Source organism: Esox lucius, chromosome 3 (assembly GCF_011004845.1).
Source record: "Esox lucius isolate fEsoLuc1 chromosome 3, fEsoLuc1.pri, whole genome shotgun sequence".
NCBI lineage: Eukaryota > Metazoa > Chordata > Actinopteri > Esociformes > Esocidae > Esox > Esox lucius.
The window spans coordinates 7479826-7503486 of NC_047571.1; the positions used below are offsets into that span (position 1 = coordinate 7479826).

A 23661-nucleotide genomic window follows, 5' to 3' on the forward strand; every position below is an offset into this window, starting at 1 on the left:
ACCAATTGTGCCAGTTGCAACATTTTCAAGGCTGGGATCCATGTTGCACCCGGACAAAAGGAGCACCGAACCGAATGTGAAGCAAGGCCTGACCCAGCTGACTGCCTCCGTCTGCATTTGCCGGTTCTGTTTATCTGCCTGTCCAGACCTGTCTCTCTTTCTCCCAACAAACTTTACATGAATGGACATCTCCTGAATGATGTTGACACACGGGTACTTACCGCGCCACTGATATTGAAAGGCTTCAGGGCACAAACAGGTTATTGTATCACATGGTTGCATCCTCCAGTGGTGATGACTCACTCGCCGGGTTGCGGGTGACGTGGCGAATGGTTTTCTTTTTTACGTGTTGCCGTTTGCAGTGTGAAGTGTCGTGCACGGATCAGTGGCCATATTGGCGTCATTTGCCTCTCTCAACTGGCTGCGTTGTTGGCCTCCCAAATTGACACCCTTACTTCCTATGTAGGGCACACAATGACGCGTGCTATGATACCGGGTTTCATTTGGGACACGTAGACTGGGACTCGACACGCTCAAGCCTCCCGTCCGCGGCTTCTCTCTAGCGCACTTGATTTAAAAGGGATCAGGAGAAACGTCTGTCAGCTCGTCAGTGACCTTTCCCAAGGCGATGCGTTGCCCTTTTGAGGGAAAGTCTGAGGAAATGGAGATGTTCCTTCTATCCGACGTACGCACATGCGCCCCCTCCTCCTTGCTTCTTGTGTCTCGCTCCCTGTCCCTTCATGTCCATCTCCCTGTCTCTGGATTTCAACTCCGTTTCTATGTAAAGGGCTACTTTGGTATAGGGATTTCTAAAGCAATGTGTGTCTGAAAATGTCTTTGCTGTCTCCCTGTACATACATTTGTGGCCAAAAATATTGGCACCCTTACACTTTATTCAAGTAACTCCCAGTTGTTTCTATAATTAGTTGACATTTTCCAAGATACAGTTGTTCTTAAGTTTGTATACCGTTGTGGAATTGATAATGGATGTACCGTTTGTGAAGAAAACATGAGTGAGCAGGTAAAATATTTCTTATGGGTCACATTCAACTGTAGGTCATAACCGAGTGGCACAATCATAAAACAAAACATGGCAACAAAGAAACAAATGTAATGACCCTGTTCAATAGTCTGCATACCCTTAGTTCTTAATACTGTGTATTGCCCTCTTTAGCATCAATGACAGTGTGCAGTCTTTTGTAATAGTTGTCTATGAGGCCCTGCAAAATGCCTCCAGGTCTTTGCATGATCTCCCTGGAGTGGCTCAATGATATTCAGGTCAGGAGACTGTGATGGCCACTCCAGAACCTTCACCTTTTTCTGCTGTAACAACTGGAGGGTCAATTTGGCCTTGTGCTTAGGGTCATTGTCGTACTGGAACATCCAAGAGTGACCCATGTGCAGTTTTCGTGCAGAAGAATGCAAATTGTCTGCCAGATTTTTCTGATAACATGCTGCATTCATCTGGCCATCAATTTTCGCAAGATTCCCTGTGCCGTTAGAGCTCACCCCCTCACCCCCCCCTCAAAACATCAGTGAGCCACCACCATGCTTCACAGTGGGGATGGTCAACACGCTTCAGAATATGCCAAAACTAATAGTTTCAATGAGACTTGAGATTAAATAAACTGCTTAAGTATTGTAGGTCTTGTAGTATTAATTTTCACATGCCGTTAAACATTGTTGGTTAAAAACAAAGTGGCTGGTAAAAACATTGAGTGGCTGGTAGATTTTGAAATCCACCAGCCACAGTGGCCGGTGGACAAAAAATTAAATTTCCATCCCTGCTTCTTGGGGAGTTTTTCCTAGCCACTGAAATCCAACACTACTGCTGTTTGCTCCTTGGGGTTTAAGGACAGGTGTCTCTGTAAAGCACTTTGTGACAACTGCTGTTGTAAAAAGGGCTTTGTAAATACATTTGATTATGGTTGTGACCATAAAGCTCTATTTTGGTCTCGTCACTCCAAATTAGTGTCCTAGAAGCTGAGGGATGTCAAGGTGTTGTCGGGCACATTGTAACGGGTGTTGGCACAGTAAAGGCTTCTTTCTGGCGACTCGATCACGCAGCCAATTTTTTTCAAGTATTGTTGTATTGTGCTCCTTGAAACAACCGAACCGTCTTTTTCCAGAGCCGCCTGTATTTCTCCTGAGGTTACCTGTGGGGTTGACTTTGTATCCCAAACAAGTATTCTGGTAGTTTTGACTGAAATCTTTCTTGGTCTACTTGACTTTGGCTTGGTATCGAGATCACAGAATGTTCCACTTCTTAATGAGTGATTTAACAGTAAGGACTGGCATTTGCAAGGCTCTGGATATCTTTTTATATTCTTTTCCATCTTTATAAAGTCCCATTACTTTGTAACGCAGGTCTTTTGACAGTTATTTTCTGCTCCCCATGGCTCAGTATCTAGCCTGCTCAGTGCATCCACGTGAGAGTTAACAACCTCATTGGCAATTTATGCACAGACACTAATTGCAATTTAAAAAGCCACAGGTGTGGGAAATTGCCATTTTCACCTGTGTGTGTCACCTTGTGTGTCTGTAACAAGGCCAAACATTCAAGGGTATATAAACTTTTGATCAGGGCCTTTTGGGTGATTTCTGGTATCAGTACGATTTGAAAAAGAGCCAAACAACCGTGTGACAAAAAAATGCTTCATATGATCAATATCAATAAACGTCATGATCAGTCATATTTTCAAAATCAGTGCCCAAATATGTCAGTTTCTGTCAGGGTCTGCAAACTTCTGAGCTCACCTGCATGCTCACTTCCTATATCTGTGGATGCAATTCCTGCCACACCTTGAGCCAGAAGCAGCCAAGCAACCCCAAAACATCACTGAACCTCCATGTTCGTTCTTTTCTTTTGATGGTGTAATTTTAGTTTTCTGTATACATAAAGTTCTTGTGTTTTATCAAAAAGCTCTAATTTGGTCTCGTCTCTCCCTAGGAGATTGTGCCAGAGGGATTGTGGCATATTCAGGTGTGTTTTGGCAAACTGCAGTCTGGCTTCTTCCCTCAGCAGTGGGTCTGCTACCATATGTCTTCTTTCACTGGGTTGGCGACGGATGATGCCAGTTGAAAGTTGTGCCGTTTGTACCTCATGTCTGATGGTCAGCTTGATTCTGTGTATCAGATGATCGTGGTGCTTTTTGTTCACCAACCATCCTGTTTAGGACACAGGCTCTTTCTTAGTTGAAGGATTTAAAATGTGATCCCCTTGAAACCTTTTTTTTTCAACCACTTGTGTATTTATCTCATCCACTGCAACATGTTTTTAAGCTGCTTGGCTTTCTATTTGTGCACTTTATAAAAACTGTTTTTTTTTGTTATTTTGATCTTTTAAGTTTGCATGCATGAAGATGAAAGCCTATGAACCTCACTCGGCTCCGATTGAAGAACAGGTTTTCGGAGTCCTTGACATTTTCTTTTTTTTCCTACGTAGGGGAGTGGCACAGTGTATTCCTCTGGGTCCAGTCCTGTGTTTTGTTTAGTTTCAGGACAATAGGTTAAACCGAGTGAGCTTGTCAGATAAGAACTGCAGGCTCTCGTCTTTATTCCCAGTGGGAGTAGGAGGCAGAGGAGGACTTAGAACCTAGTTCCCAAATGATGGTGTACTCCCAGTTAGGTAAACCACATCATTACCAGAGGCCTCCAGGCAATCTGTATAGTTCGCCCTTTCCGGATGAAGGCCAAGCCTCTGCCTAATCAACTCCACACAAGTTAAACAACACCGGCTGTTCTCCGGCTGCCTCTGTTCAGGTTGATGTTCTTGCCGGTTCTATATGGCGCCCTGCACCCCCTGCCGTGCACCGCCACCTCATTCCTCCCCCTGCGCCACGTCCCCGAGGAATCTAGCGGCATTTCCACATCAAGCTGTGGTTCTCCCACTGTTCTGCCTGATTGGAAACTCCCAGAAGCCTTTGATCGTGGTGACGTCGCGGAAGTGACGTATCCTCGGCTTGGCCATTGAGGGAGAGAGGAAATCGGAGAGGGTTGGTCCCAAATTGTCATCCATTAGGCTGGTGAAAGAGTGCACTATATAAGTTGTATGTGGATGTGGAGGGGGCTGGGTGATTTGGCCTGAAACTCACAACACAATGTAGTCAAGATTTTCCATTGATGCAGTATTAAGTATTATGCAGTATTAGGATGTTTTTGTCTATGTCGTCATTATTATCTTAAAATATACTACAAAAACACAACCTTTTCTTTTTTATGTACTGTTATTACAGTTGTTTGTTTTTGTTACAGAAAGTCAAGTGTACTCATCTGTGAGTAGGATGGAACTGGATGGGAATGTTTCAGCTGATAATAATGGGCGTAGTATTGCCTGTACTTCTCTGCCTTTTTTGTAGACAGTTTATTCCTGCTATTTTATAAAAATAAAACACTTCTATATTACAGAACAGGTAGGTCCCCTCGGTTTCTTTTGTCTGTAGAAACCCATATCTAGCTGTCGTGTTAACTGCATTACGTAAATAAATCTGAAAGCCAGTAGGTAAGCTGCTGATGGGTATACACTTATTGCCCTCTTGTTGTCTGGTCGGATGTTTTAAAATTGGAATCTGCCTCCACGCTTAACAGATGAAGCTTGCAAAAGCTTTCTGTATCAGATATGCACAAAGTAATCTTCACTCCTGTGCTAATTGCTAGTGGGCTGGGCTTCTTCTGAAAAGGGAATGTTTATTTATGAATTTGGGATCCAATCAAATTTCCCTGCCATTTCTCTGTTGTAATGACTCATGTACACAATCCCTCAGATATTTCCCGTCATTACATACTGTCTTTTTCTGCCTTCTTGTGGACTGAATCCAGCAGCGACGATGCACTATAGCCCTCACCCTGAGGTGGTCTGTTCTGATGATATAGAGAGATTATCACAGAGCACAATCTGGGAGCAGAAAATAACTAGTTGGAAACGGTAAACGGGCCATCATGGGAATTGCTTTGCCTCGACTTGATGTTTTGTCTGAGTCACTTCCCCCAGCGACGGCTAGAGATCTTCTTCAGCAACCTCAGACTCCAAGGGCACGTTCCAAACAGAACCCTGCTACTGATATAATGTACTACTTTTGACCAGGGCCTAGGAATAGGGTGCCTTGTAAAACACAGGCTCTAACCATCATAACCATCATACAGCAGGGTAGTGGTCATAATTTGCTTGATCCATTTGTTCCATTTCTATATATTTAATTGTATCTGAGATGTACACTGAATCCAGTTAATTTGATCTCGCAGCCAGTTGTGTGTGCGTGTGTTGACGTGTTTGTGGGTATTCACCCAACCATCTGCCACGTTGCTGCGCGCTATCAATAACTAACGAGGTGATACGGCCTCTGTAACGTCGCAGGAACAAAGCGGTTATCAAGTTGCACGGGGCCCTCGTACAGAACCTCATAGTCTCTCTCCCACAAATCCAATAGTGAAATGTCCCAGCCATGTTGTGGTGGTGGCCAGGCGAGTTCGGAGCGGACGGCCGGAGGACCTGAGTGTAGAAGGACAACTGGTCGATTTGATGTGGAAACACCATTACACCCTGAAGAAGAGGCTCAGGGTGGAGACATGTCGGGCCTTCCAGGTAGTAGCCTCATTCCGTGTCCAAAATGGCACCCTATTCCCTACGCGGTGCACTCTTATTTACCGTGTCATGTGGGCCCTGGTCCAAAGTAGTGCACTAAATGAGGTATAGGGGAGCTTGTTTTAACTTTCAAGGTTTTTCCTCCATTTCTTGTTTTTATTCTGACAATCTGCCATGGCCTATCTGGTTGAATTAGAATGTTGTTATTGTTTAAAGGTTTGATTACATTCTTGGGTATAGATTAGTGTCACAGAGTCCTGGGTTTAGGATTGAGGTGTGACCATAAATCCTGTTTCTTTTAAACCGTTGTTGTGTACCGTACTTGTCTGCGTGTTTACCCATGTTGCCAGTTGGTGCTTAGTCAAGTCGTTCTTGAGACACTGCGGATCATGTTCCCAACTCCACACTCTGTGTGCGTGTCAAAGAGAGCCTTAGCAAAGGGCTTTCCCATACCAAATGTCACCCTTTTCCCGAAATGATTCCCTTTTCCAATCTGGTCTAACCCTGTGCCCTACGTAGGTAATAGGATGCCATTTGGGATGCCAACTTCTAACTGGTTTCCTATCTCATGCTCGGACACGTCCCACAGCCAAACAGGCCTCCAAACAGGTCTCCACACTGACAAACGGAACCGTAAAGGAGTGGTTTGGTCTCAAATCGAAGCAATATCATTCATTCAAAATGACCTTATCCCTTCAACGGAAGAGTGACTTAAAAGAATAAAGGATTTGTTTTGGGTTACAGTATTTCAGTCCCAAGTCAGCTTTCCTCTTGTCCACGAAAAGGTAAAGAGGAAGTTCGAACATCTGCCAAGTTAAGCTCTAATTCTGCGTTCTGGCAGCCACTTTGCTTGTTTCTGGGACAGTTTTTCTTTAGCTTAGTCTTTAATTTGCCAATATCAAGCGGTCTAAGGGCTGATATTGGCAGTGTGACAGCCAGTATATCTGAAGGACACCCTCTGACATTGTCTCCCATTGACCTCCAGCTTCTTCCGAAGCATTGACCTGACTTAACTGTAAATTGCTGCTCTCCTTGTACAGTTTGAGTGTTCATTATTCTCTTTTCATTGTCCCTAAGGTTAGTCTGTAATTTACCCTAACATGAATGCATTTTTAGGTGTCAAGATTAAACTCTTTAAAAAAGATTTTTTCAAAGAGTAGAAGGTAACCCTGATGTGCCAACAATTTCCTTCTTTAGGAGTCAATGTGGCTATGGATCTGAAAGTATATTACTGTGTCTTGTAAAATGTTCATGGCTTGGTTTCCCGAAAAGCGTAAGTGAATTCCTGCAGACCATTTTCCGCCTCTATGCAGTTTCCATAGTATGTTTTTGGTTTGGATGCTTCATTTAATGCAGATAAATGCAGCCAACATTTAATATTAACCAACTCCTTTAAACACAAAGGCAACTTCCCAAATGGCACTCTATTTTCTCTTGTAAATGTTTTTTTACAGGGCCCACAGGGCACTGGTGAAAAGTAGTGCACTATATAAAGATTTGGGTTCCATTTGGGATTTAGTTTTTTTCCCAAGTTAGGTTTAATACTACCCGGAGACGACCAAACTATATTTTTTGCATAAGCTTAATGAAATGAACATTTTAAAATGTTTTCTGAGGATAATGTGGACTTAATTCATGTGCATTATCATGATTAGATTTGTTCACGCTCGCTCATTTGTTGTAATTGCAGTTCTTTCTAGGGGAAATGCCACAGACTTATTTATTCTCAAAGTCTAACATTAAATTAATAACAGGATCCCAGTAGTTGCAGATTCTGGACATGGAGCTTACAAGAGTGTTGTTTTAAAGCCAAATAAATTTTTTTAGTACCAGCTTCTTTAAACTGGGTCTGCTGGATCGGAAACTTTAGCTGCCAATGCTGAACAGCGTTTGGGAGGGTCAAAGGACGGGCATGCCTCCCTCTCTGTAGGTTGGTGTGGTTCACTCATGTCCTGAGGTAAGAGGGGCTCTCTGTAGGGTGGTGTGGTTCACTCATGTCCTGAGTTAAGAGGGGCTCTCTGTAGGGTGGTGTGGTTCACTCATGTCCTGAGGTAAGAGGGGCTCTCTGTAGGGTGGTGTGGTTCACTCATGTCCTGAGTTAAGAGGGGCTCTCTGTAGGGTGGTGTGGTTCACTCATGTCCTGAGGTAAGAGGGGCTCTCTGTAGGGTGGTGTGGTTCACTCATGTCCTGAGTTAAGAGGGGCTCTCTGTAGGGTGGTGTGGTTCACTCATGTCCTGAGGTAAGAGGGGCTCTCTGTAGGGTGGTGTGGTTCACTCATGTCCTGAGTTAAGAGGGGCTCTCTTTAAGGTGGTGTGGTTCACTCATGTCCTGAGGTAAGAGGGGCTCTCTGTAGGGTGGTGTGGTTCACTCATGTCCTGAGGTAAGAGGGGCTCTCTGTAGGGTGGTGTGGTTCACTCATGTCCTGAGTTAAGAGGGGCTCTCTGTAGGGTGGTGTGGTTCACTCATGTCCTGAGTTAAGAGGGGCTCTCTGTAGGGTGGTGTGGTTCACTCATGTCCTGAGTTAAGAGGGGCTCTCTGTAGGGTGGTGTGGTTCACTCATGTCCTGAGTTTAGAGGGGCTCTCTGTAGGGTGGTGTGGTTCACTCATGTCCTGAGTTAAGAGGGGCTCTCTTTAAGGTGGTGTGGTTCACTCATGTCCTGAGTTAAGAGGGGCTCTCTGTAGGGTGCTGGTCTAAACTGACACCATCTGGCCAGCTTCACTTCCATCCATTCTGAGCTTGTCTCCTTATTGGGCACTCATTCCTTATTTAGTGCACTGCCTTTGACCACAGCTCTGGTGCCTCATTTGGACCACAACACATTCGGACCATGCTGAGAGAGGGAGTGGTACCAGCCAGAAGGAAGTCTCCTAGCCCTCAGTCTCAGTGGGGTTACTGTTCTGTAGGGGAGGCGCACACCTTCTCATCCTTTGCTCTAACATGGAGGTGATGTGGAAGGTGAGAATAGCCCTCTGTTGTCCTCCACTGGGTTTTCTCTGCCGGAGTGTGACTGATTTGATGATGAATTGATTTAGCAGTGTAGGTCGTGGCGTCAGAGTGTGAAGGGCACCGCTGCTTTCCCCGTTCGTTTAGAAAGCTTTTCATTTCCTCTGGTTAAGCTGATTATTTCTGTAGGTGGATTGAGATCAAACGGGGAGAGCTAATGTAAACCCAGCCACTCCTCAAGCCGGGCTTCCAAGTTCAAATTCACCAACTCCTTGCCAGTTATATAGGTAGGCTGTTCCGATTTGGTCTGAAACACTGTCTTACAGCGTCTTTTCAGGTGCACTGCCAGGCCCTAAAGTTAAAAGGCTGCAGCTTTTGCTCATTACTCAAAAGTAATTACGGCTATTTTTAGTATATGCACCCAGCTCCTTCTTTTTTAATAATCTCTTCAATCATGATTGGATTTGCTTTCCACCATTCCACTATGCAGGTCTGCCTGTAACAATGTTGTGTGTCCAGAGTGGTGACCACTAGAGAAGGCCTTGGCCCTGGACGAGCCCTGCCTGTCTCTATTCAGACGGGACCCAGTGGCCATGGACCGGGCGGATACTTGGGCTGGAGCTGGCTGGAGGGGGGAGGGTGAGAGACTGTGGGGGAGAGAGCGACTTTGAGGAAGCTGGTTCAAAATATTGATTTTCTTGTGTTGAGACCGGCGATGCAATATTATGGTTTACGACGTCACACTTTGACTCCTATTCTCCGTCTCCTCAACCCTGTGTAACAGGAGTCATTCAGGGTCATTGTCCGTTCATTGCACAGCTTAACACGGGACCTTCTGGTTGGTAACAGTTGGTACCACGCTGAGAGGACCACTTACAGGTTGGACTTTACCATTGACAGCAGTTAGTCGCCTGCCTACCAAATGATGCCATGTCTCCTAAGCAGTGCACTTCTTTAGAACAAAGGCCTATGGGATTTGGTAGTGGGAAGGGTCACAAAACAAATAGGAAATATATTTGGGATGTGTCCATAGGGTTAAGCAGTCGGCATCTCATTACCGAGACACTGTCCATAGTGAGATGTTGCCTTCAGCCTGGCCGTTTTCACAAATGACCGACGAAAGACGCTGCCAAACATGTCCTCAGCTTGTGCGGTGTCTCTGAGCTGTTCTGGGGAGAGTGTCCAGAGGAGTGTGGACTGGTCTTTATATCGTGCTTGATTGCGGTTAATGCTGTTGCGCTGTCCCTGCCCGGGTGGTGCTGGAACTGAGCTCTTACGAGTGCGCCGTTGTGGGCGCGTTCGAGTGTCTCAATTGAGTGGCAAAATACAAAGCTTATGAACAGATCTGGAGCAGAGCCTTTCTGGGTGTGGTGCACATTTCCCACATCGAAACCAAACTGCTCCAGATATTTAGTGCGGTGGACCACTGGGGGTACTTAACCTATCCGCAGGTGGTACTTCAGAATACTCATGACACCATAGGCTCACCAGTAAAATTGACATGAGGGGCTACTTCTGGGGTACTCCAAGCAGAGCAAAATTCTGTTTGTGGTTCATTCACTGAAAAAGCTAGGGACCCACTGATCAAGTGTGTCAATTGTATTTTTCCTTATCATAGCCTAACCATGTAAGCAAAAATGTATGACGTGTCTTTCAGGCGGATACCAGTTTAAGGTTGTAAAGTCCCAGTCACCAACGTTGGAGTCCGATCGTTCTTTGTCTGTCTGCCTTCACATTAGCCTTCAATGTTGAGTGCCTGCAGCCAGACTTTATTTATAGTCACCCGGGGCGATCCGTCTACTGTGGTCAATCGGCAGCCTCCTGATCAGATACTTTCTGGTGCTTTATTAGTCCACTCTACAGAAACGGACACCAACTAATTAAACTGATGTTGGGTCAATTTGTTTTCTTAGATTGTTGAAAATAACACACTTCGGGTAATTGTTTGATCGGCCGCTAATCGGCAGTAGACCGCTAAATCGAGCGATATGTTTTGAACGTATGGTCGCAATGAAATCTAATTGCAAGTACACAGAATTGCAGGGAATGCATATGGCATTGGCACCTAAGTGTCATCAAGGCCCTTGCAATTCCCAGCCCTAATAAATCATAAATGTGCGCACCGATCCAGCGGGCACAAACTGGTCAAAAGGAACTGGTGTTTAGGGACGTTGGAATGTGCAGTGCACCAATAGAGCAATCGATTCATCCGGAATCATCCTAATGAGTTTCTATCTTGAATGATAGAATATCTCTGGGAGAATGATATTCACATTGTCTCCGCAGCATCCCAGGCTGTCAACCATGGCTTAGGTTGGCTATGCGCTAGTTTAGCTATGTCCTTTGTGCTCTGGGTCTGGCGCTCTAATAGTGGGACATGTTGGAATGTAATATGCATAGATTTCCAGTTGATGTACATGTTTACAACATCAGTATAGTGTATATTTAGAGGAGGAGGAGTTTTTGATGCAGAATATTGCAGCAGGTTTTGGTGTGGGCTTGGTGGAGTGAACGTAGGGATCTTCGTGTCTTTACACAGCACGTGGAAAAAAATGTGCGCTTCCCAGGGAATAGGGTGGTGTTAGGGCCATAAAGGAATCCCATTGTGTTCTCCTTCTAATCCTTTGTACGTGGTGGTAACATGGGCACACTGTTAGATATGGGGGGGGGGATTACTCCGAAAGACGTTGCGTTGGGATGATGTTTGTCAATCTCTCCCCAGAGGACTGCAGAAGCATTGTCTTGGTTTTATCCGCTGCCACCTCTGCGCTCAATCACTTGGCCCTCTCCATCCGCCAGCGTAACACACAGAGGTGCTTTATCTGCAGTCTAGTCACTTAATTATGCTCTCAGGTCTGTGTGCGTGTGCTTGCCTGTGTTTTTCCTCCGTTCGTTTATTCTCAGCATTAACTTACCTCAGAAATGGGGGCACTGCGGTAAACCCCAGGGCTATGCTGAAGCCTTGAATTACTGTCGGCTGCGCAGAGAACTGCACGCGGATGAGCCTTTAATGGCAAACCTGTAATGGGATTCTCATTTGTAGTGGATGGCCCAGCTGGGGCATGATGGAGGGAAATAATGGAGGAGGGGATGATTGAACTCCATTGATCGATTCAACATCACGATATCAGAAACTGAATTAAATGAAGAAAAACTCACTGATCATTATTTGTTCATAATAAAATGTATAATTTGTAGCGCTTGTTTTTAAGGTGGTATGTTGTAACCTAGTTTAAATATATGGAAGCCAAGGACACCAAACATGTTATGTACATATTATGTATTTCAGTCGACAGCTAACACAAGTTGTGTCCAAATCCTTGCAGTCAAATCAACTTCAATTCTATTCAGTGTTGGACTTGGATTGAAAATGTTTCTACTTTATAAACATAAATGTTTTACTGACAAATGAAGGGTGCAATTTTTTTCGCAGTAATAGTTTAACTCAATAGTATTAATTTCATTCGCTGAAGAATAAGTAGCATAAATAAAGCTTTGACATCGTCTCGCAATGCTGAAAAAATTATTAAATACTGCAAAAATTGTAGAAGGCCATTTGGATCTTTTCGTGTCAAAATGCACTCCTAAAATAACACTTAGAAAATGTGTCAAATAACATTGTTTTTTTATTTGATCTGAGCATGTTACTTCATAGATCTCAATCTTCAGTTCATGTAAATGACCATGAATTAACAAGATGGTTATTGCTCTAAACAAAAGCTCAAATTGTTAAGCGAAAACACTCTTATACATGGGGGTATTAAAAGAACCCTTTGAATACATCTCATCTATTTTTTGGTCAGCATTCCCAGAGCTTGAGGAAGTAAGAGCAGGTCTGCCATAACATACAGTAGCAGCTATAAGAGACAGAAATGTCACCGTATACCAGTGAATCAGTGTGGTATTCAAGCCCTGGCCCAAACACCGTTCCACAGTGAAAGACGTGTGGTATTCAAGCCCTGGCCCAAACACCGTTCCACAGTGAAAGATCTGTGGGTGTACCCGCTAGGGGCTTAAGTGGTGAGGAGGACTTCTGCCTTGCAGGAGTCGAGGCAGCTTCAGTGCTTGGATGGTACTGTAAATTAATTTTGAAGTACACTACCATTTAAAAGCTTGTTTGGGAAAGAAAAGGTTTTTTTTGTCCATTTTTAAAGTATCGTCAAATTGATCTCAACGTCAACAGTGAATGGCTGGATGCCGACCTTTCTAATCGTCCTCTGTCCAGTGGCTGTGTTCTATTGCCCTTCTTTTTATTAGCCAGTCTGAGATATGGATTTACTTTGCAACTCTGGCCTCTTCACTGTTGACGTTGAGACTGGTGTTTTGTGGTACTATTTCATGAAGCTCCCAGTTGAGGACCTGTGAGGTGTCTGTTTCTCAAACTAGACACTCTAATGTATCTGTCCAGCTTGCTCAATTGTGCACTGGGGCCTCCCACTCCTCTCGCTGTTCTGGTTAGAGCCAGTTTGTGCTGTTCTGTGAAGGGGGTAGTATAAAATGTTGTACAAGCTTGGGTTAGCAAACAAAATGTGCCATTTAAAAACAGGACTGATGGTTGCTGAAAAAGGGCCTCTGTACACCTACAGTGGGGAGAACAAGTATTTGATACACAGGTTTTCCCAATTACAAAGCATGTAGAAGTCTGTAATTTTTATCATATGTATTCTTCAACTGATTTAATGGGCAATAAACCCTTCTTTCAGCAAGGACATTTCTAAGTGACCCCAAACTCGTACCAGAATGTCAGAATGTACTGTGCCTCTGACATCAGTTGAAACCTATGTCAGAGACCTTTTACGTGAAGAGCAATTGTGAGTGAAAGAGGGCATACAGGGGACGTTCAATGGGATACAGGTCGAAGGAAAGGAGATTGAAGAGACCAGACAGGAGAGGGAGAGATTGATACTTTGCTGTCTCGTGCGATCCATCTGTGTCCGTCTATCTGGCCTGCCTGCTCCTTCAGGACATCACTGGTCCTCGTGCAGACTGACCTTTGTTTAGCTGTGCTTGGCGACGCTGCAGCCGCCATCGACAGTCTGGCTTGTCTGTTTACTGAAGCTGAACCTCCAGACGCCCACTTGGACTGAGTCCAGGGCCCACAGCGCTCTGCTTTATCTCGGGATGGTTCCCCAGAGAAGGTCCTTTTAAAGGTCCAATGTGGTCTTTTTTCCCCCTTTGTTTTCCCTCTGTGTCAATTCATTTCGTGCTAACTGTTAAGCGTCTTACTGTGATTGTTTTAAAAACAAGTGGTCAGGATAAAAGACAATTTCTCAATGACACAATGTTTCTAGGGCTGTATACAAGTACTGAGAGTTCAAACTGCTCTTATTGGACGAGAGATTTAGATCTTTGTTATTGGCCTGTTAACTAATTTATGCCACCAGACTAACGGACACCTCTTTGCTGATCTGGTGTCAGTCCTAAAGCAACATGCAGCAAATGCTAATCAGACAAGCCAACGGGTGGGAGGCCCGCTATCAGATCGGGGTTGATCTGGCGTTGCTTTTCAGGTTTCAGCCGTGAAGAGAGAACAACAAAATGCGGCCGTTCAAGGTGCCATACACCCCTTGAACGGGTGGATGTGTAATCTGAACCGTGTGTTCATGTGACGGTAGGGTTCGACTAAGAACAAGTAGCTGCGCTGTATTTACTAGGAACGGAAGTTCCCATACGAATCGATCCGAGCCTAACTGAACTAAGAATCGCTTGTTTTCATTGCCAGATGTTTTACTAGGAACGGAAGTTCCCATACGAATCGATCCGAGCCTAACTGAACTAAGAATCGCTTGTTTTCATTGCCAGATGTTTTACTAGGCGTGCACCGATGCTGCAGTTCAACTTGTTTTTAAATGTATTCTCCATTTAATGCATTGTTGTCAATAATGCACACGCATGACCACCTTCCTCAGGGGCTCCCGTTGGGGGGTCGTCAACATGAGAACGTCTGAATGCCTGCCTCGTTTCCAGTCCGTCACGCCATCGCCTTGGCCCTTGTTTACCTCATAGCCAGACGCCCACTGAGCTGCTGGTGCCACGCTATTTACTGTAGGCTATTTTTACCGGAGGTGCTGAGGCCTCTAGGAATGTTTTTGACACTTCTCTCGGTGTAGTTGACCCTGTTTAACCAGCACGCCGCCTCGGCCCACTACTACAGACCACTCGATTGAGCCCACCCCCGACGTGGTAGTCATGAATTTGGTGATGACTTTTCCTTTCTCTCTGCTCTGAAGGTGGGCCTGCATCGTAGGTCAACCTGGTCTCCGGGGACTATGCAGACTATTTTATGTAAATCTTTGACAGCTGAATTTGTAAGTTAGGTAAAGAAAAAGTCTGTTTCAAACCCAGGTCCTTCCATTCCACAGACAGGTGCTCTACCCTCTGCTCCAACCAGGAACTTCCTGTTTGAGGAGGCGAGTAGTGGTGTTACAACCACTACTAAAAAAGGAACCTTGAACTTGAACTTATATAAGATCAGCTGGCCAACTTGTAAAAAGCTTTAGCACCTAACCCAATGGATTTTAGCCCCACTGCTAAGTTCAGATTTCAAAACTAACATTGTCAGTGTGTCTTATGAAAATGATTAGAAACAGAACATAATGGAATGTGCTTGGGAGGACGCATCTCTATCTTTGACTCTCCTAAGCCTGCCATGGTTGCATTAATGAGGCAAGGCTATTAGTGCAGACCTTTGGGTCATCTTTTTTTTTTTTTCTCTCCCGTCATGCTCTCTTTTCTATATCTCTGTGGTTATGGTTTGAGGACTGAGTAGGAGGGCATTGGATATAATCTCTTGTGGTCGGACACAGTGTAAATGAAGTGAGAGATGGGTCTGTCAGAATGCTAGTCATCTAGATGTGTCCATTCTCCACAACTGTCAGGGTTCAATGTTCAGAGTTGCCTCACAGCCAAGGTCAGTCATACCATGTAGAATACAATATTACACTGTGGGCCAGGCTGTATGGCACTGATACACATCTCGATGATTAGTTTTGGAAAAGCACTTTTCTGACAACTGCAGATGTCAAAAGGGCTCTATAAATACATTTGATTGATTGATTAAGCCAGGTAGCTATGTTTGTCTATGGTTCTTTAACTTTTTTGGACTCAGACCTACCTTTTCTCTCCTACTCCTTTTTCCTTCACTCCTTCATATATTCTGTCGCTGTTTTATTCTTTTTATTTTTTCTTCCTTCCTCTCAATCACTCTTAACACAGTGTGGGCTGTTTTACAGAGATTCCTATCTGTTTGTTTTGACTTGTTTTGTCAAGGCCCTCACACAAAATTGATCTAATCATGTCGTAAAGCAGGTCATTCCTCTCAGGATCGTAGAGGACTGACAAGTGTGTAGTGCTTGTATAATGAGGCTTCCCCCAGGGCTGTGGGTTGATCATTTTAACAATCAGCGTTTTCACATCGATCTTCTCACAACCATCTCCTAAGTCCTGTCCAGACTGGCCTTAAAGATTACTCCCTCACGCTCATGCCTTCTCACGCTTTTCCCTATATATTTGCTGGGGAGAAAGGGGACATGCACAGCACACATTTCCATTCCTTAAGTTGTGTACGGAGTGCGATCCATTTACCAGACTATTCTTGCCCAAAGCAACCCTTGGGTGGCCTCCGTTCGAAGCTCTAACTATCTCCCGACTGACCCCTGCAGGCACTTAATTGATGATTTTCCCCCTTGTGCTTCCAGGATGCGGGCTACTGGTTACAGGTCAACAGACTGGAGCACGGAGACGGAGGCATCCTGGACCTGGATGATGTGCTGTGTGACGTTGCCGATGACAAAGACCGGGTATGTTGAACTGCAGTGAGCCCCGGGTGGTCTTTCTGATCTACACTGCCACCCCCGGAACAAACCAGTGGGACAGTGGGTTTATATCCTGCCCAATGTTGCTGTAGCACACCCCCTAGGGCAGGCTGTATAAGCTGCGACATGAACGAAACTGGCAATATGGACCACTTAGCGCCAGCATTCCGATGATTCATTGGGATAAATAGTTTATACTACAGAAATGTGTTTATGGGCAATTTATGACTGGAAACTGCTATCACTAGTTTGGGGAAATCAGTTAAACTGTCTCGTTCATGTTGATGTTATAACGGTGACGCTGTCACATCAATTCAGGCAGTTTATGGCAATATGATTGTCCCTGCAGCTCCCCTCTTCTCTCCCTAATCCTCCGAGATTTTCAGTCTGTTTTTAGTCAGTCTTATCTAGTAAAACTCTTCAGGGGAGAGGTAGAGGAACTTGTTTAAAAAAAGAAAGAGATGGGAATTTACTAAGGGGCTTGAGCCATCGTCTGTGAACAAATTAAAACCAGAGCGACGTCACTTGACATTTTCCTTGTATGAGAAAAGTGCAAAATCGGGATAATGTAGTGAACCAAAAAGAGTTGTTGCCAAATGTCACCTTCTACCCATTTGGCAACAACCACTTTTGGTTTCCCACTTAGTGCTGAACCTGGAATTCGGATGTTAAATGATACATTGTTATTCTGTCTATATATGTCTGATCTCCAAAAGCAACAGATATTTGTTTTGGGGCCTGTCGAGATTTGGAAACCACTTGGGCAGTGTCCAAAACGGATTGAAGATATTTGCTTTCATCATCCATAACATAGTTTACTAGTTGAAATCCATTTCTAGATCTGTGCATTTATTAACCAAATGTTATTACTACCTGATCAACCTTCTCTAGTTGGAGGAGGCTGTAGTTTGCCCAGAATACATCCCTAATTGCCACCTGTTTATGAAGTCCACTGCTTTTGACCAGGGTTATCTAGTCAAATGCAATGCACTACAAAGGTTACGGGGTACCATTTGAGGTGTACCTTCAGCTAGCTAGATTGACCCACAGTCACAAGTTAACCTCAGGCATCTGCTCAGTCGTCTCGTTTCCCCTGTCGAGCTTCCCATCTTTATGAAAAGAGGGTGCCGGAAGGACAAGAGCTAAGCTAATCCTCCGAGTGAGTGACAGCGCTGCTCGCCAAGGTCACCTGAAGTCGTATCCTCGGCCGGGCCCAGAGGCTGCTGGGTCGCTCGCATCATAATCTCAGCACTTCTGTCACCAGACCCCACCGGACTGCAGGTGGCCGCGGTGTTGTCAACATGGTGTCATTAATGTGAGTAGGGGTTTAATGTAGCAGGCCGGTCCAGTGAAAACCTGTAACGGATTCAGGCTTGGCTAAATACAGTGCTGGGATAAACGTGTAAATGTGGAGATTCCTTTGTGTTCTTTATTCAAATGTAGAAAACAGACAAATTATGCTTTAGAAATAAGGCATGCCTTTTTTTAATACCCATTTTCCTTTTTGAAATAAAGACTCTGAGCAGTGTTTAGTGTAGATTGTGAAGAAATTGTAGCGGGGCATTCTTCTCCTGTGTCTTTTTCCTTTATTTTACTACCTGTGTGTGCGTGTGCATGTGTGCGTATTGCAGAGTGCTCTGTAGAGAATGATGGTGTGATGTCTCACTGGAGTGGCTTCTGTCCATATGTCATTATACTCATCAGGTTTCCCTCCCACTAAGCATTATACTCATGCTTGCTAGTTTAAAAAGGTATTTCAGTGGATGTATTTCAGGTATCTAGAGTAATCTATTTAAAATTTGAGTCTTTATTGCTAGTGTATGGTGTCTTCTGGGAGAAAATTAAATGACTCATGTTTTTAATTAATGAGCAATGGAAAAACCCGCCCAATCAGTGTTCAATCTTTGTTGGACTTGGGATTCTGTTTCCTTTTTTGGTTCAAATTGTCCTCTTTCTGGCATTTCATGTCATTTTAAAAACCCACAATGCAACGGTTAATGTGCACCAAAAGCAGTGGCTACTGGATTCTGTGTCCCAATGAAGACTGGTTGAAAAATTCAAATAAATCCACTGTGAAACAGAGCCAGTGATTTGAACGCTTCCCTCTAGGAAACCTGGGTGGATTAAGCTGGTGCAGGGAAGTGTCTTCACTCTGTTCAAGGGGAATGAGAGTGAGTGACAGCTGCTTTCCACTCTTCTTGTAATTACGAGGGAGAGAGGGAGGGGACTAGGGGGAGAAAAACACACAGTGACAAAGGGCGTGACCTCATCGCAGGAGACCACATAGAGTGCCGTTGAGGACGCAGGCTATCACCTATTAGCCCTGGTCAAAAATACAGGGCCGTTTAGGGCACACTCAACCTGCCTGTATATCATTGATGTGTCTGTCAGTTTAGTCTTCGGAGGTAAAATTGTGCAGGGGAAGACTTGAATGGGGTCGTCCATTCTACTCTGGGTTCTGTGACAGTATCTGACCCCAGAGTTAATGGTCATGGCCTTGCATTGCTGTAGTTGGCCTGTACCCACCACTTCACTAAACGACACGTGCTCCTGGATTCCTGCAGCTCCGCCGTGTGTGGGGCCATTTTTAAAGTCTGAGGTTGTTTTTTGGCGGGAGGGAGTGGTGGAGGGAGGGAGGGAGGGTTGGAGGGGGGACGGGAGGGCAGTTTGTCATCGCCCCTGCCTGGAATGGTGTCGGACAGCTGGGGTGGGGGGGGATTCACCCAACGTCCTTGTCCCCTCTCCGTTCCTCTGCGAAGGCATTCCTGTCTTTAATGGGCAGCATATGCCCTGCCCTCCCCTCCCCGCCTTGCGCAAACACACCCCACCACACACACTCGCACACGCCAGGTGGAAGGTGTCGCATCCCTGCACACTCCCGGGGTCGTGACCTATAGGGGGCCGAGCTCCACCCACCCGGCATTCTCCGTATAACTGGGCGGGGCGGACAGCTGCATGGACCGCTGGCAGTCGTTCACTGTTTGAACGCACACGTTCACTTCTGTCAAAGCCACCGGTGTTGGGACGGACAGGCGCTGACCCATCCAGCTGTTGGTGTTCTAGTTCATGGTCGACTAGCCGTGGTCTGGGCCTGTTCCAGACACTGGCCTGGCCACAAATACTAGTTTAGCTGTGCAAAACAACGTGTTGACTGACCATTTATAATGAATACGATGAGTACTTTGGTTCGTAGGCTTGATAGAACAGTGTAACTTCATTATGGGTTGCTCTGTAGTGTGCCTGGAGCCTTGTCGCAGTCTGACACCTTCCAAAGCTAACTGAACCTTGTTAAGGCCAACAAGGTAAAAACATAAATAGCCATGTACCCTTTTCAGGCCTGTGGAATGTGGCGCCTTGCTACGGCATTGTCTCTCTGCTAAGGAACACAAAACCTTTTTCAATGTTGACACGAATGTGTCTCTGGAGATGTTTTAAAGCACCACTGAACGGAATGACTCGTGTCCTGTTCTTAATAATGTCTATAAATTCCTATATTTATCTAAATATCTATGTATATTTCTGGTATATTGAGACCTACAGTGGAGTGAGGAAGGAGACATATTTTTGAAGGTGCCTGGTGGTGATTAGGCCAGGGTAGGTTTTCAGTGAGTAGTGATATGTGCTTCAGGCAGTGTCACCCACTATACCAGCTTTAGTCACCGGGTTGCATTTCTTATTTATTCTCTCTCCGTCTGAATCTGCAACCACAGCAAGTCAAACACTATGGCTCTGTACTGCACAGCGAGCGCGGGTGTCCGTTAAATGGTCATTTGTGAAATCAAGTGTACCCACCTTTATCGACAAACCCTCTAGCTTTCCCCTCAGGGAGTGTTTCGTTCGATCGTACCATAGCCACAGCCTCACGGGACGTCAACACTTATTGATTTTGGGGGCCTCTATATTTAGGCTGCTGGTTTGAACCCTGATGCATAGATTTTTGCTGAAAATAGCCATTTTAAGACACTTTTAGAATTGTGTGTATTGAGCCTGCTAGAACACACTGAGACCTGCACTGGCCATGACTGATATAATCTGTTCAAGAGTACTGCAATTGTGCAGAATTCAAAACAATGGTATTGTATATTTGACTATCCACAATTTATAATGTTCCACGTAACCTTGAGCAGTGGTTTCCAACCTGGGGTACTAGGGTACTGGGCATACCTGACGTAACTTCAGGGGGTACTTCAGAAGACTTATGGGACCATTGGCTTATTGGTAAAACAAACATGAAGGGATACTTCAGAGGTGCTCAGTACAGCGTAAAATTTGGTTACTGAAAGATATTTAGTACCCCAGCGCTGGTGATGGTTTGTCCTTGTATCTCAGCAACCTTTTAAAATGTTTGAATCCTTTATGATGTGATTTGTGGATTGAAATATATTACTCATAGTGTGTGTTGACAGTTGCCTTCTCCCAATTCACCCAGCCTCACCATCCTCTGATTCAAACAGACACACACGCATTAATATCTTCTGACTCAGGCCTCCGTCCTAACAGACCTCCTTCAGAGGGGATCCCTAACCAGTGACCTCATCTGTTCCCCCTGCTCCTTCCCTGCTCCTGGTAGGAACAACATGCTGTCTATGTGAAGCTACACGACTGCAAGATGAGTTCAGTCTCAAGGTCTCTAGAGGAGCTCGTCTTGTTTGAAGTGACCCAAGTAACGGCCCTGAAGTCAACTTGGTAATGCACCCGGTGTTACATCTGCCTGTGTATTTGCACTAGAATGTTCTACACTGTTTGAGAACCTTCCTGTTCCTTCCGTGGTGTAGACAGGGCTCAGGCTTTTAGCCAGTCAGCGTATTAATTTGCAGCAGAGATGTACAGTAGAGTCAAGCGTGTGAATCATACTAGATGCTGAGCCAAGCTGACCCAAGTGGTCATTTTAAACAGCAGCCCAGTTCCCTTAACGATTGACTCTCCGTACGGAAACGGCACATGCTCTATGAATTCGGTTTAACCACCACTAATTCATGGAAAGAGGGGGATGTTGCCCTGTCACTGGGTGTTTGTCATGCGGACACTTAACTCATTACGGACCCCGTGAAGAAGGTTTGTCAGGAAAATGTCTGACCGTGTGTTGACGTTGTCAAATGGTTCCATGTGTTAAGGCTTCCTTCGTTTAGGTCGGGGAAAAAACCAGGCTGTTTTACAAGCTACGTATTGTGCTTCCTGAAGGGTCTGCTAATGAAAGACTGCCCCACACACAACACGGCGGGAAGGTCCCTAGACAGCGTTAGTTGGTACTGTAGCCTACTGAGGCCCTGGTGACATTATTCCTCATTGGCCTCAGTTTCCATAGGAGCTGCACTAAGGAGGTACTGCATGAAACCACTGTACAAGGTGTGCTGGAGACCTTGAAGTACCGCCTTTATTCAGCCCCTCCCCCGGCGGAGTAGCAGTCACCCCTGTTAACCTGACTCATGATTAGTCACGCCGTCGGGTCAGCGGTGACCGCGTGCGGCGGGAGAGGGAGAATGAGGCAACGGGCCTTTGATCTGTTTTGTAGCGACCCGGCTTTTGGCTGCTCTCCTTGAGCTGTCATGGACCCGCGGGCTAGAGCACTCCTTATAGGGCCTTGCAGGAGGTACTCCATGGACCTCCTCCATATGTTCCCTCCCCCTTCAGAGGGTCGTTGCCTCATGTTCCCTCCCTCCTTTTCAAACTTTTTAAACTTTTGTCTTTCAATTAAAAAATTGGCTCCACTTTATTTAGAGTCACAAATTCCATCTCTAGATGCTTATCAGGTAGGTTTACCATCAAGAATCAGTTGATTAGCAGCTGCTTGCTACGGCTAACGTTCAGGGTAAAGGTTACGTTTTGGTTAGGGTTAGTTGGCTGAAATGTTACGGAGAGTAAAAAGAGCTTCAACAGTCTTTTGTGACTCTTCAACTAGTCTGACCAACAACCATTTTCCTAATGCACGCTGCTCCTTGAGGGTGATTCTGTGTAAAAAAGGTGTTTCTTACCTCATTTATTTTTACCATGTAGCAAGGTTAGTACTAACATTTTCACCTAGGATGCCTGGGTAATCAACCAGTTTATTGCTCCTTGAAACATTGTTGCTTTATAGATGGCATAACACGTGATGCCGTATTTAGTGCACTCTTTTTACCCAGGGCTCCTAGTGTTCTGGCTGAAAGTAGTATAGGGGATAGGGTCCCATTTAGGATTGTCTCTGTACTGTAGGGGCGTTTCGACAGAGACCGGAGAGAAAATTGGATTATTCGCCCCATTTGGCACAAGTGGTCCCCCATTTGCTGCTTGATAGCGTGTCGCCGTGGTCGCAAAGGGCCCTATCATAGTTTTATTGGTGGAACTCTTCCAGCGGCGTGAGACGATGACAGTTGAAACAAAGGGTGTGTGTGACAACTCCACAGGAGGGCGGAACGAGGACTGTGTTCCAAATGGCCCACTTTTCCCTTTAGAGAGCCCTGCTGTTAACCCATCCCGGGTCTCTGACCAATAGAATGTGGTCGCTCTGACGGAATATCTCCACTTTATTTCTGAAAATAAGAACAGTGATGTTGTGTTTCATGTTGAATGAATTCAAGCCTTGTGTGACTAGAAACGTGTCCTTAAATGGCACGTAAAGCTGGTGGTGGCGATGGTGGAAGGGAACGCGAGGCATCATGACGTTGCCCGCGGAGGGTTAATCAGGCACTGAAGTGTTTACAGAGCAGTGGATGCACACATCCCATGTACCTTACAAGGCAGCAATTTGCAAGTTAAGGAGTCCACATGATTATACCACATCATCAGTGAGTAGCTCCGGCAGGAGAGCATGGCGCTTATCGCTCGGTGCCAGTCTCCAAAGAAACATCAACATGTATGTATGCCCTCCCTACCGAAGACCTTGGTCGCATGGCGCATTCAACCGTTTCTGTCATGCAGTCAAGCATGGAAAATGGGAGGGTGGGGAGGAAGGGGAGTGCAGTAATTCCCCTGCAACAAAGGGAGGTGGGCCAACTTCTGGTCAATGGCCGCATTGAGAACTTCAGCAAAACCAAAGACCCCTGCTTAAATACGATCGATCTGTTTACGAATATACGATCATGCACATGGTTTGGAGTGTAAGCATAAATTAGCCTGATGTCACGCTGTGTCTGCTAAATTGACTTAATTTAAGCTTTTCCTGGACTTGTTAACATTATGTTCTACTTGTTGAATACACAGTAGCTATAGCCATCAATCTTGCAATGTTTTTTTTTTTCACCCTTGTTTGCTGAAATTAGATTGTCTTATATTGCTGCAACCCCCAACTGTCTCTGGAGAGTTGAAGATTGTGGCATGTCTTCCTTTTAGAAAGTGTGAGGACT

At 45.2% G+C, this 23661-nt stretch overlaps 1 protein-coding gene across 5 annotated transcripts in view; it reads left to right on the forward strand.

Annotated features, from left to right (window-relative positions):
* pard3ab (par-3 family cell polarity regulator alpha, b) overlaps positions 1 to 23661 on the forward strand; it is a 161468-nt gene that overhangs the window by 14070 nt on the left and 123737 nt on the right. For all 5 annotated transcript variants that reach the window (XM_020045296.3, XM_029116649.2, XM_029116647.2 and 2 more), the window contains exon 2: positions 16223 to 16324. In XM_020045296.3, coding sequence (XP_019900855.3) covers positions 16223 to 16324 — 102 coding nt within the window. The remainder of the gene's footprint in view (positions 1 to 16222; positions 16325 to 23661) is intronic.